The following is a 14,425-nucleotide window of genomic DNA, read 5'->3' as shown; positions in this document are numbered from 1 at the left end:
TGACCCTGATGGTAACATAGATGGTAATACAACAGTACCTCACACTAAAATAACAGAAACCGGTAATAATACCCTTCCCAGCCACGGTTCTCATATTGCTTAAGTATAAAACAGTAACCCTGTACCATCATAAGTATCAGGTCCTATGAATCAAATAAGGTCACCTTCTTGTTAACTGGTTCATTATTCTCAACGAGAGGGCCTCCTGAGTCCCCAGATCCTGATCCTAACTCTAATGGTTCCTTCTCAAGTTAATCAAACTCTATAACCTTTGCCGCCTTTTCCTCCCAATAAAAGCACTTGTAACATCTCTTTCTGCTGTTCCTTGTCCGCAACAGCACCTAATACAGAAAAACGATTATCGGTTGGAACAGACAATGCTGTGTGATTCACATAGTTGTAACCACCTTCACTCTCCTTGGATCCCTCATTCCCTGTCTGATTTCAAGAAAAACTCTCCCATTTCTGAAGCGGAGCACATCAAAATCTGCTCCCCAACTATAGAGTCTGCCATACATGTAGCCTGCCAATTCCTCCCAGGTGATTGGGATTCCTAAAAAAAACAATTATGCCTGTGGATGTTCCTTCCCCAGTTTCTCTTTTCCCCTCCCTGTCTCTGACTGCCTGCCCCACATTACCAGTGTTCATGTCCCCAGCTGTGTCATCCTGACTCTTAATGGTTCCCGCTCTCTCATTTCTTCCCAATCCTGGATCAGTAAACAACAAGGCAAGTCCTTCCCCCAAAAGCAGAAAGGCACTGTCACTTCAAATGGGGCCCTCATTAATCTTTGCAGGGCTGCTTAGAATCCTCTGATGGTTGGTGCCAGGAAAGATACTTGTGAGACTGGGAATGACCTCTTCCCCTATTGTGCCAGGCCTCTGGGAACTACCACTTTTCCCACACATATTGCATCTAGTGAAGTCCCTGCAGTCCTCAGCCTTGTGTGCATTAGAACCACAGTGCATGCACTTCCTCACACCACAGCCCACACTAAAATGCTCTGTGGAGCCACAGGTAAAACAAGTGTGTGGCTATCCAGGATAGCCCTATTCAGAACCTAAGTAAAATATATTGGGGAGATGTTTCACTGTATTATTTACCTGGAAAAGTTCAGTGATGCCTTTAAAATTCACCATTCCAAACCCTAAATCGATCAGAAGCTTTACCAGGAGGCTGCAACACTTTAGCATAATGTGAAACCCAGTGCAGAAAATCTGCAAAATGTATATTTTCATTGCAGAAGTGTCACAGGCTTACTAGCAGGTTGGAATAAAGAAACATCTACTATGCCATCCCATTCCCTACACCTCTTCCTAATTCCAAACCATTTCCAGAAAAATTCCCATTTCACTGTAGGACTAAAAACTGACATCAAAATTCTCTCTTATCTGGCAGGTGTATCACAGCTTTCAGTTGTGCTGTCAAGAATTCTAAAGATTTTAACAAGAGAGTCCCAACAACAAAATTCCAAGCAGCACGTGTCTATTTCCCCTGTGTAGTACAACTGAATCACATATCTGTGCCAATGCATCCTAGGATAATGCTTCCATTGGGAGGAGTCTTACCCAGAAGCTCAAGCCTGGTCAGCTGTGACTGCTGCATAGGACTTCTTCCTAAGTAACCTCTCAGAAGATCCAGGGCTGGAAATAGACACTTCAAGTCCTCCTTGTTTGTCACTATTTCTTCAATTGCTCGCTCATGATAGATCTTTGTGCCCCTGTATCATCACTGGGGCTCCTCTTTGTTATAAAGAAAAACAAAAGACGCCACTTTAGAGTCTTAAAAAAAATGGTAATAGCAGTAGCCGATGGGCCATATGCCATTGTAGGCAACCTCACATCCCATCCCCTCCCCTCCCTAAACTTATCAAGCTTAGTCTTGAAACAAGTTAGGTTTTTTGCCCAGACTGCTTCCCTTGGAAGGCTATTCCAGAACTTCACTCTTTCGATGGTTAGAAACCTTTGTCTAATTTCAAGCCCAAAGTTGTTGATAAGTGGTTTAAACCCATTTGTTGTTGTGCCAATATGGGCCCTTAACTTAAATAACTCCTATTCATAGACAGTGCACGACTCCTGTATAGCAGGTAGTTCTGTGTACTTTTAAAATACATCTTTATTGAAATGAGCATGCAAAGTGCATTATAGGGATCCCTGCTCTGTTGCCACATCTAGTGGGATTTCTATTTTTTTAATTATTATTACAAACATTGGCCCCAATCAGAAAACATATGCACATGAGTCACATTAAATTATATGACTAGTCTCATTAGATATCACTGGGTTGAGTTCACTCAGATTCTTCAAAGTACTCAGATACATAAATGTTTACAGAATTAGGGACTATGTTTGTAAAAAAAAATCTCACACAGTAACTACAGTTGTTTCTATCTACACATCAGGTTTTATTTCATACACCACACCCAATACTATGGCACTGGAGTTCTTAAACTGAGTGCTATTACACTACACTGTGACAATTTCTGACATTTTAATGGCAACTACTAGGTCTATGATATAGTTATATCACAAATTAAAAAGAATAGTATCCCTCACTAATTAGCTCACATCCAGTACACACAGCCTAGTCAAGGTCATTGTGCTCTATTGTCATTTCAGCAACTCTTTACAAAATGCACCAATGCTCAAGAATATTTTTCTGGCAGTGGTATCATGGAAACTCAGCTATCCCCTACATTACTATTCCTCTGCAAGGAATTCTGAGACAAAAGGAATGTAGGTGTTTTTAGCTCCCTAATGTTCAAAATGCTGTTGAGCAATCCTCTTTCTGGAGTTTGGAATTGTTCTTGCACAACTGACTTACTCTCACAAATGGATTGCATATTTTCTGCTTCATCTCCACAAATAACACCAGATCCTCCTGTCACTATTCCTGCCTTCTCATTCTCCAGGGGTGAAAGTAACTACAGACGCTTACCGGTACGGGGCCGGGGCCAGCCCCCGGGAGGGGAGGGGCCTTGGGCAGAAAGGGCAGGGCTGAGGGTAAGAATCCCCCAGCCAGCCCTTCCAGGCTGCCTGGCCCACATCGTCCTGGGCTGCAGTGGTGATTTAAAGGGCCAGAGCCCCAGGCCCTTTTAAATCGCTGGCCCCGAGGCAGTTGTTCCCTTTGCCCCCCATCCCATCTATCGGTGGCCAAGGCGGGGGGGAAGGGCAGGGATGTTATAGCGCTGCAGGGTCCTTTGCCATGGCAGCGCTTTAATGTTGCTGTTTCTCCCCTCCCCCCAATCAGGGGCCGCTGATGGGGGGGAGGGGAGAAACAGCAACATTAAAGCGCTGCCATGGCAAAGGACCCTGCAGCGCTATAACATCCCTGTCCTTACCCCCCGCCTCGGCCGCCATCAGGGGCCGCTGATGGGGGGGAGGGCGCAGCAACTTTAATGTCCCTGCCCCTTTTGCCTCCCCTGTCTGTGGTCCTGCAAGTATGGACCCTACAAGCAGGGCTGCCAATGGGGGAGGCAAAAGGGGCAAGGACATTAAAGCGGTGGGCCTCATACGAGCTGGTGCAGGTTCTTACCGGTACGCCGTACCGGTCCATACCGGCTCACTTTCTCTCAGGTTCAGAGCTACACTGAACTAGAAATAACTACCTAGCAAATGGGAATTTCTGGAGGAAAGAAAAGAAAAGAAAACAGAAAAGTCCAGTTTATTTATGTCACAGCTCAGGACACCTGCACCTGTATTCCCCCTCTATGGTTTTCCCAAGGGTACCCTTTCCAAGGCTTCTGGCCCCCAGTGATCACCTATGTTGAATACAGATACATGTTTCTCTCCCTCCTGACCAGGGTATGTCCAAAGTGGACAGTTCCAGGCGGTACTGTAAATTCCCCAGCAAGTCAGACTGCCTGAGCAGCCTGCTTTGCTTTTCTCCTCAGAGGCTATAAATAGCATAACTCTTCACAGTTATAAGTTACCTCTTCCTAAGCAAGCGCATTCACTCTTAAGGTGAAAATATTACAGAGAAAACATTAAAAACAATAAAAACCTACATGCACATTAATAAGCTTACCAGAGATCATTCCAGTTGCAACAAGGACTCTGGTAGGAGTCAGTCCTTCAAACCCCACCAAGGGTTTTTTCTGTGGTCACAAGTTAAAAGCTATTAGCTCAGAATTGCCACACCCATGACTTTCTGAGTCACTCATTTATACAGTTTGGCCCTCTGATCTTTTCCTCACATAACAAGTGGTCAGCAGACAAAAATCCTCTCCTGATGGCAAAGTTTCAAAAGGCTGAGATCTTGAATAACCAGGGGGATACATTTGCATTTTAATACAGTGAACTCACAGGATACTTAAACTTAATTCAGTAAGGTTTTCCAGTATATTGAAGGAAATTCCCATATCTGTCACATTTTATTTTTGATTTTAACAAATAGGAAATATGCTGTCAACAACCCAAGGGCATCTGCCAAAGTGTACACTGCTCACTGGCCAAAATTCAAAACCAAGTATAAATTAATCTACAAGAATCAGAGATGGCATAATGTATACCTTCTTATCATCCCTGTGATATAAAAGTTACACCATTTTAACCTTAACTCAGAGGACCAAATTTAAAGGCAATGAGTAAAAAGGGTATAAGTTACACATTAGTAAGGGATCTAGTCTGGATAAGAGGTGGGAAGACTGTGTATATTCCATCATTTTAGATTCTTTTACATGAATTTAGACTCACCTCTGCATTTGGCCTTTTGCACTTTGATATATTAATTTATCTTATAAACATAATGTAGAGCTATAAAACTATATTTGTAATATTGGAAAAAGCCAAAGCTGTATTATTTGTATAGTTAAATAGAAAAACTATGGTTAAAAATATTGTATCAACACTTAAAATATTAACAATTTATGCTAAACATATTGTATAATATAAAAATAGATGGCCAAGATAGATAGTAATTAAAAACATGCATTATAAATGAATGGCTTTGATTTAGTGAAATACATTTTGACACAGCAGTTGTTTCTTGTCAGTTCAATGACTTTTCCTCCAGGGATATTTCTCCTAGCTATAATGTACATGCTTCAAATGATAATCTGTTTATACACAGAGATGTTTTTTGTCTGAATGCATGCAAAGTTTTATAGAAGCTATAGTTTTGAGGTTTCATAGTTTTGAGCCATCAGTGGTGGACTTTAAAGCTGGTTATATTACAGAATGTCATGTGTGGCAAACAAGACAGAAAAATAAGAGTTTAATCACAAATGTAATGAAGAAATAAAATGAACTCTATGACATGAGGTCTAATCTTAACTATGGGTATGTAATGCGTCTACTTCAAATACATTTCTGTGGTCTCTTCTTCCACACACTCCTTGACACCCCCCCCCCCCCACCCAAGATAACAGTTTATCAAATAATTGTGACACGGAATGTTTGTGGAGAATTTGTATACAATGCTGCCCAAGGGAAACACGAGGAACAGTTGGAGGCAGAGAAGTGTTGAGAATTATGGCAAACTGTGTTAAAAGGATTTAACTAGTGTGATGTATGAACACAGTCTGGCTATAGTACACAATAAGTGGTTTGTCTCAGACATTTCTTTCAGCTGCTAACTCAGACTTTCAGTATATTATGTCTAAGTATGTATATCTAAACATTGGTCAGACAAGTAGTAATTGTCACCGAATGGTGAAGGAGACAAAACTCATGGATTTTCTCACACATCAGGAAGTCATTAAAAAAATTTCCTTGACTGAGACTCAGAAGTTTTCAATGTTTGGGGGAGAAGAAAATTTTGAACATATATTGTAAGACTAAAAGAGCTTTCCAGTTCTCCGTGGTTGATGCGAACAGTATGTCGTCTTTCTTGCATCTGACTAAGGGCTAGTCTACACTTACGAGCCGGGTCGACGCGGTGAGTTCGACTTCTCGGAGTTCGAACTATCGCGTCTAATCTGGACGCTATAGTTCGAACTCCGGAAGCGATAGTTCGAACTCTGGTACTCCACCACTGCAAAAGGCGGTGGCGGAGTCGACCTTGGAGCCGTGGACTTCGATTCCGCGGCGTCTGGACGGGTGAGTAGTTTGAACTAGGGTACTTCGAATTCAGCTACGCTATTCACGTAGCTGAATTTGCGTACCCTAGTTCGACCCCGCTTCTTAGTGTGGACCTGCCCTAAGTCAGCATTCTAAAAAGGCTAAAAAACTTTTAAAATTAGAGATGGGCTGAAGCCACATAATTCAGAATGGACTTTGAACACCTAAAGTCCCTGGTGGTTCAGTCCATCATAATGAAAGGAGCCACTTGTGAAATTTGGATCTGGGTTCCAATTTCCATTTTCCTATTGTTCAAGGCGGTTAGGTTTTGGGAAAGGCTACTTTCCAGCACTGATTTTGGGTGGGAAGGAGGGAGTTAGCATGCAGAGTTCAAAACCATGAGAACTCCATCAGCTCCTTAGAAGGAAATTTAGAGAACAATTCAGCATTGTGCAGGGAAGGTATGTTGGAGGTTTCAGTTCTCTGGATGGAAAACCCAGCTGGAATTCTAGCAGGATCAGAGGTGCCAACTCCATGGGTGCTCTGGGGCTGGGGAACCCACAGGGAAAAATTAGCAGAGCACCCACTGGCAGCCAAGTTCCCCTTACATCCCTCCCCTAGTGTGCCGCATCCCTGCTCCTCCACCTACCTCCCAGCACTTCCCCCAGCCTCTGCCAAACAGCTGTTTAGAGGTGTTCTGGGAGGGAGGGGGGAGAAGCAGGAATGTGGCCCCCTCAGGGGAAGAGGTGGGGCCAGGATTTGGAAAAGGGATTGGAATATGGGCAGGGAGGGGGCGGAGACTTTGGGGAAGGGGTTGGAATGGAGGTGGGGCAGGGCCACATGGAAGAGGTGGAGTAGGGGCAGGGCCAGGGTAGGGATTGAGCACGCAGGAGAAAGTGGGGAAGCCGGCGCCCATGAGCAGTATTTCTTCTAGAAGCTTCTGGGGCATGCTGGAGCAGTATCTTTGCTGCCCTCACAGAGGGTGCCACATGCTGCTAGATTCATATCCAGCCAGTTCTGGAACATAGGATTGGAGGGGAGGGAGAAATTAAAGGAACATATCCCCACACATACTTTGCACCTCCCCACTCATCTTCAGAAAGTGAACACCTGCAGTGCACAGAGAGAGTAGGGGCTGTTTACCCCCATGGGATTCCAGGAAGCTACTAGGCATGGTTTGTGTGTGTAGCTCCTTGTGCTCTCCCTCAACTTGGCCACCTGCTGACAAATCAGCCAGAATCTGGCCCTGGGTTAATATTTCCACTGTCTGGCCATGACACGGATTGTTATACCACTGATTCTGTGTAAACAGCTACTTGGACTGACTTATACAGTAAGAGGGTTTTTTTTGTTTGTTTTTAAACATATTGCTGTGGGGATAGGGAGGCAGGCATGTAGGAATATTATCACAGTCTGATACTGATTTGGTAGTTAATCACAATAGTTTTTCTTCTGGTCTTGCACCTGCTTCAAAGAAAAAAATATCTTTTCAAGCCAACTATGGCCTTACTCCTGGAAAGAGAACTGCTGGACTCACCTGTATATTTTCACCTGATTGGGGCCTAAATTGTTTCAGAGCCATTTAGATCCAGGAAAAATAAAAGAGTGTATAAAGCACTATTTCAAAACTATACTACAGCTTCACAAGATTTAAATCAACGGGCCTGTATTCTCCATAATAAACAAAGGGTGAGGTTTTCAAAAGCACCCAAGGGAGTTAGGTATCCAACTTCCTTAGGCACTTTTGAAAATCTCCCTCTCAATCTATTTGACCATATGTTTTTAGGAGGATCCACATAAATAACTGTCAGCCTAGATCTGCATGACTGAGATGAGTGCTGATCCCCTTTGGCTGACTGATATAGTGGAACCTGCTATTTTTCTCATCTCATATAATTTGTATAGGACATTGGTATTTGGTGCATCACACATTTTAAAAACTTTGCAGGAGATTTATGGGTTGTTGTTCTGTTTGTTTTTCTAGTTGGATATACAATGAACGATCTCATTTTTGAATGGCAAGAAAAGGGAGCTGTACAGGTAGCAGAAGGGCTCACTCTGCCACAATTTCTGTTGAAAGAAGAGAAAGATTTATGTTATTGCACCAAACATTACAATACAGGTAGGAGAGTTTCTTAGTCCATTACAACTGGAAAGACAGCTGCTGCTATTTTCTGTTGTTTTAAATACATCATTTAACTCATCTGAAGGTTATAACACTACAAAACACACACACACACACACACACAACTATGCCCTGAAAGCATTAACATAATGAAACAAAACAGTTGCCCGATGGTTGAAAAGATTTCTAAATTTTCTTATAAAAGTTTATTTAGGAAAGATAGACATCTGAAATACATTAGTTATGCAGAGATGGGTCAGCCAGGCTTCATTGTTCTGCAAGTGACTATGAGGGCAGAGCCTTGTACCTGTGTGGAGCCGCATTAACTTCAGTGGGGCTTCATGTGGGCACAGGGGTCTTCCTACAAAGAGTCCTTCCTACAAAGAGTATGGCCTTATACTCCATCACCCCCAGAATTATTTGAAAGATGTGTCGCAGTAGTTAAATCTGTATATAGAAAATACTAGGCATTGCTTTTTCAATACTAAAAGTATAAAATAGTCATTTATTATTTGTCATTGTATAAAAATGTGACTGTCCAATTCTCAATCCACAAGTACAGTCGTTATTAAAAATACACATAGCAAAAGCTAAAATCCCCAGGATTCCACCCTCCCTTTTTTAAAATTTCGTTTAAATAAATAAAAAAAACACCAATAAGTTTTGTCCAGTATATTGCAGGAAATTGCCATGTCACAATTTTTTATTTTATTTTAACAAGTAGGAAATATGCTTTCAGCAGACTTTATTCCTCACCCTCACAAGTTCCAGCTTGTGTCCCACCTCTGTACTCCTATAGATGATACCACTGTGCTTTTAGTAAATAAAGTATTATTGTCCTTGTTATTACTAATGGGGAAACTGGAAAAAAACAACCTGCCAAGGCCCAAATGTGGGATTCAATGGTCAACAAAGACTTCAAGTCTTTGAAGTCAATGCAAAAATTATTCATGCAGGAAACAAACTATTGTGGGATTCAATTCCTTTAGTGGGGGGGGAGGGATCCCTAACTTCTTTTTTTGTGATGGAAATAATTTTCAACAATTAACGTGAGAGAACAACCAATTTGTGTGGGATGTAGTTAATTTTGGGACATGAATCACGTCCTTTCAAATTATGGACTTCTGAGAAGTATGGCGCAAAATTAGGGATAATATTTTGGGTCACCTAAATATGTTGACTGTTACTTAATGGTTCCTTAGAGGAAGGGGTGTAGTGTGGGCAGGCCTGAGGCGGGGGGTCAAGCACCCCCCCCCCCCGGGTAGAGAGGAAGTTGGTGCCTATCCATTCTAGACTGAGGAGCAGTCCATAGGCAACTGTGAGGAGACTGCATTACATCAGGAAGCACACTGTTCCCCAGCACAAGCAGAAACCGGGCAGCACAAAGATAACTTAAAAAGTCACCTTTGTGTTCACTCCCCCCAGGCTGTGCCTTCAGGACACACCTCTCAGGAGGTCCAGCTCATGGTCTAGCCTGGAGGCTTTATTTTGTTTTCCAGTCTTCATCTTGGGGTTAATGCCATAAAACTGGAAGATTTTTTTGTTTTTTGGAGGATGGGGGAGGTTGTTTTAGTCTTTACATCTTTTTTGTCTTCCATTTTCTACAGTGGGTATCATGATTATCCACTGTTGTGTGGGCAATAATAGTTGCTGGCAAGAGAATCTAATAACCCGAGTGTTTCATTTCCATCCATTATGTTATGCTAATATGTGATCACTTATGTGCAGTTTGTGCTTGAGGACTCATTGTTTATCTAGGGCACTTAATGTGAATCTGTGCACTGATACTCCATGAAAAACATAGTATGAGGAAATCATTTTTGAAAACTAAAACCTCTCACTCAAGCATACATCAGAGTCGATTTAAATGGGTTAATTAAAAAAAGATGCTTCACAACTGCAGATAGCTGGGCACTTAACAAATGCTATCATTTCAATATAGATGTAGTTACAACACATGATATGAAGCTCTTTTCTGTGGCCTGGTCTACACTAAAAAGTTAGGTCGAAGGAAGCCACCTTAAGTTGACCTGTTAATGTATGTGTCTACACTACCGGGCCCTTTGCGACGACCTAAGTCACCTCTAATGTCGACTTCTGTAATCCACTTCTGCGAGAGGCATAGCGAGAATTCCATTTTCATGGGTCAGCTGTGAGGTAGTGCAGATGCAGTGTTGTGTAATTCGACTTAATTGGCCTCAAGGTGGTGTCCCACAATGCTCATCTGTGGCCGCTCTGGAGATCATTCTCAACTCTGCTGCACTGCAGCCAGGTACACAGGAAAGAGTCTTTCCCCTGCTAAAGCCCTGGGAATTTTTGATTTCCCATTTCCTGTTTGATCAGCACTGAGAGCATGCCAGCTTGAGCACAGCTGATGATGGAGACTACATGCCCCAAAAGTGCTCCAGCCTGGTTGGTGGATCTCACTACTGTGTGAGGAGAAGAGTCTGTGCAGGCAGAGCTCCGATCCAGCAGAAGAAACGCTGACACTATGCAAAGATTGCTTGTGAAATGGGGGAGAAGGGCTACATGAGGGGGACACAGCAGTGCCATGTGAAAGTAAAAGAACCTCAACAAGCGTATCAGCAGACAAGGGAGATGCATGCGATTCTCGTGGGTGACCCTACCAGCACTCCCACAAGCAACGTGGACACCTCACAGGTGTGTGAGTCTAAGGACAACAAGGAGGACGATATGGTATATGTGGATGAGGAGAAAGAGAATGGGAGACAGGTGAGTGGTGGATCCATTCTCCCAGAGAGCCAGGAAATATTTTTACTCTGGAGCCCTGTGGGTCGCCGGACATCACAGTGGCTGACCATGATGTCAGGGAAGGCACCTCTGGTGAATATACAGTTACAATCAAAGTCCAGTTAAACTTTAGTGGGCACATACATTCGGTGGTATTGCATGTTTACTGTGAAGAAAAAGTGAGGTACTGTGGTTCTCTGCTTACAAGAGGCCACTCCAGCAAAGACTGTTTATGTGAACTTTGATAGCTCAGGAATCCTCCATGGATATCTCTAGGAAACTTTCATGGAAGTACTCTGCAATCCTTTGCAGAAGGTTTCTGGGCAGGGCAGTCTTATTTCTTCCACCAGGATAGGACACTTTCCCACGCAACTCCTGAATAAATTCTGCTGGCATCATTGCAGTACACAGTATAGCAGGATAAGGACCAGGTCTATACCCATATGCTTGCAGCATGTCTTTCATTTCCACCTCTGTTACCCTCAGGAGACTGATATCACATAGGGTCACCTAGGGGAAATGAGAGTTGTTCTCATTAAAAGTGCTCTTACAAGAAAAAAAAAGGGGGGGAGCATGTAGACCCACCCCACCCCCAGACATTCCAGATCACCAAACCACTAATGTGCCTTTACTGTGCTCAGCATGGGTCGGCAAGTAGTTTAAAGTGGCTGATAAGGGACTGTGGCCCCTCATGAGAGAGTCCACAATTTGGGAGTGAAAACGTTTTCCCCCGCACTCCATTCATAAACAGCTTCCCATGGTGCTATGGGGAAGGGCCATTGTTCGACTAGCTACCTCTGCTCCTGACATGAGCCTGCCATAAACTTCATTAAAAGTGCACTCACCTATGACCGGGATGGGGGCTACTCGCCATGGCTGGAACAGCAAAATGTCACAGTGAATGGTTATGGATTCTGATTATGTTACGGTTTACACCTAGTGTAATAAGGGTTTTTTTAAATTTTATTTATGTACAATGGTTCCTTTATTTTTCCCCCCATGACTGACAGCTGGAAATATATCCTTCGGCATGTCATCAACACCTGAAAGCAGACTTTTGCTGATTAGAAGGAGGAGATAGAGACTGCGGGAGTACATGTTCACCAAGATAATGAATGCCTCCGGGACAGCTGACACAGAGCTGAGAGCATGGAGGATTTCACTGTCCAAGAAGTTAGACATGGAGAGCAGGAAAGCTTCCAATGAGCAAGAGTGTGTGGCACAGGATGAGATGCTTCGGATTATGAGGGACCAAGCAGACATGTTGAGGCATCTGGTTGAACTGCAGGAAGAGAAGGAGAGTAGAGTCCCTTTGCAGACCCTGATGGACAGCTAGCCAGCATCGGCTGGTGCAGAATCACCCTCCCCCAAGTGTTCCCTAAGGCATGGGCAAAAAGTCCATTATCTCTTTCACTTAACTCAGGGAAAGGTACAGGGAACAGAAGGCGCCCATTCACAGACCTTTGATGGTCTGGAATGCGATGGTATATTACACAGATGAAAATGTTTCTCTTGTTCCAACTTTACAACCCCTTTTCCCCAAGGTTACCTTTTTTTCTGTTCTCTGTCTTTACTTTGTTTGTTAAATAAAGTAAATGGATTCAAGAAATAAATGGTTTTTTTTATTGAGTAGAAGCATTGGGCTTGGGTGGGGGTTAGCTTTACAGGGACACTGATACAAGCCGGGTCAAGGTTTGGAAAAGCACAATGCAGACAAGCAGCTCACATTACTGTGACTCATTATTGAAATGGCTTTTCAAAGCCTTGCGGATACTCAGCACTCCTTGCTGTGCTCTTCTTATCGCCCATGTGTCTGGCTCCTCAAAAATGGCTGCCATGCAATCTGGCTCAACTGCCTACCCCTGCAGAAAATTTCCCCCCTTTTTTCCCCCACAGATATTATGGAGAACACAGCAGGCAGCTATAACCCTGAGGATGTTCTCTTCACTAAGGTCAACCTTGTTAGTAAACTTCTCCAGCGCCTTTTGAAATGACCAAAGGCACATTCAACCACCATTCTGCACTTGCTAAGTCTATAGTTGAACTGTTCCTTACTGCTGTCCAGACCACTGGTGTATGGCTTCATAAGCCGTGGGAGAAAGGGGTAGACTGGGTCCCCCAGGATAACTATCAGCATCTCCACATCGTCAATGTTCATTTTGTGGCCTGGAAAGAAAGTCCCAGATTGCAGCTTTTTGAACAGACCCAAGTTCCTAAAGATATGCACATCATGAACCTTTCCCAGCCATCCTACATTGATGTCAGTGAAATGCTCCCTGTGATCCACCAGCACTTGCAACACCATTGAAAAATATCCCTTTCAGTTTATGTACTCTTTGGCAAGGTGGTCTGGTGCCAAGATGGGGATATACATGCCATCTATCGCCCCACCGCAGTTAGGAAACCTCATCACAGCAAAACTATCCACTATGTCCTGCACATTTCCCAGACTCACTACCTTTCATAGCAGAAGTTGATTAATGGCCCTGCACACTTGTGGCACAGCAGCTCCCACAGTTGATTTACTGACTGCAAATTGATTCCCCACTGATCGGTAATTGTCTTGCATTGCAAGGTTCCAAATAGTGATTGCCACTCGCTTCTCCACTGTCAGAGCAGCTCTCATTTTTGTGTTGGTGAACTGCAAGGCAGGGGAAAGCTCTGTACAAAGTTCCTGGAAGGTGGCCTTCCACATTCAAAAGTTCTGCACCCACTGCTCACCATCCCATACCTGCAAAACGATGTGGTCCCACCAGTCAGTGCTTGTTTCACGGGACCAGAAATGGCACTCAGAGTGCAGCTGCTCTGTGACTGCCAGCAGCAACTGTGAATTTTTTTCCAATGTCTTGCAGCAGGGCTGCTCGCAGGACATTACTATGTTCTGTGAGACGGACCCTACTTTGGCCCTGGAAATACTGCAGGAGAAGGTGTGAGGTGTTTGAGATGCTCAACGAGAGTGCATAACTGAGCAGGCTCCATGCTTCTGGGGTTATGGCATACATGCGACAGTTTTAAGGCACAAAAAATGCTGGGTTGTTTTCCATTGAGCACAGCGCATTATGGGATTCCGATGCAATGTTCCCATTCTTCCATGTGACGGTGTTTTGGTCCCATAAGGCATTGCACAAACTTCTCAAAACACACTGCAGCAAATTGCACTTTGGGACAGCTACCCACGATGCACTGCTTTGTGCATCAATGCAGGCACTGAGAGTGAGGACGCACTCCATTGAGACAATGAGCATGGTGTGGCCACGCACAATTGACTTAATTAATTCAGAGGCTCATGGTTGAATTAGATAAAGTTGACTTAATGTGTAGACAACGCCTGAGGTTTGCTGTAAATAACACAATCAGGAGACAGCCTGTGAGATGTATTAACATTAACTGCTGAAGTTTCAGCATGGTATGCAGAAGCAGACTTGTCCGAGTCTCCTGGGTGCTCTATGTGTAATTGAAAATGTACCCCTCTAAGTACAGATGGTGAGGGACATTTGGAAACTTATAACTGCTTCCAAATATAGGAATATAACAGTTCCAGCAACAGAACAT

General features: G+C 43.6%; 1 protein-coding gene across 1 annotated transcript in view; it reads left to right on the top strand.

Annotated features, from left to right (window-relative positions):
* GLRA3 (glycine receptor alpha 3) overlaps positions 1 to 14,425 on the top strand; it is a 118,562-nt gene that overhangs the window by 71,490 nt on the left and 32,647 nt on the right. The window contains exon 6 of the mRNA XM_039542736.1: positions 7,982 to 8,119. Coding sequence (XP_039398670.1) covers positions 7,982 to 8,119 — 138 coding nt within the window. The remainder of the gene's footprint in view (positions 1 to 7,981; positions 8,120 to 14,425) is intronic.

This window comes from Mauremys reevesii, linkage group 5 (assembly GCF_016161935.1).
Source record: "Mauremys reevesii isolate NIE-2019 linkage group 5, ASM1616193v1, whole genome shotgun sequence".
Taxonomy (NCBI): domain Eukaryota; kingdom Metazoa; phylum Chordata; order Testudines; family Geoemydidae; genus Mauremys; species Mauremys reevesii.
Note: the sequence above shows the minus strand (reverse complement) of the source record. Positions and strands in the feature narration are given on the sequence as shown.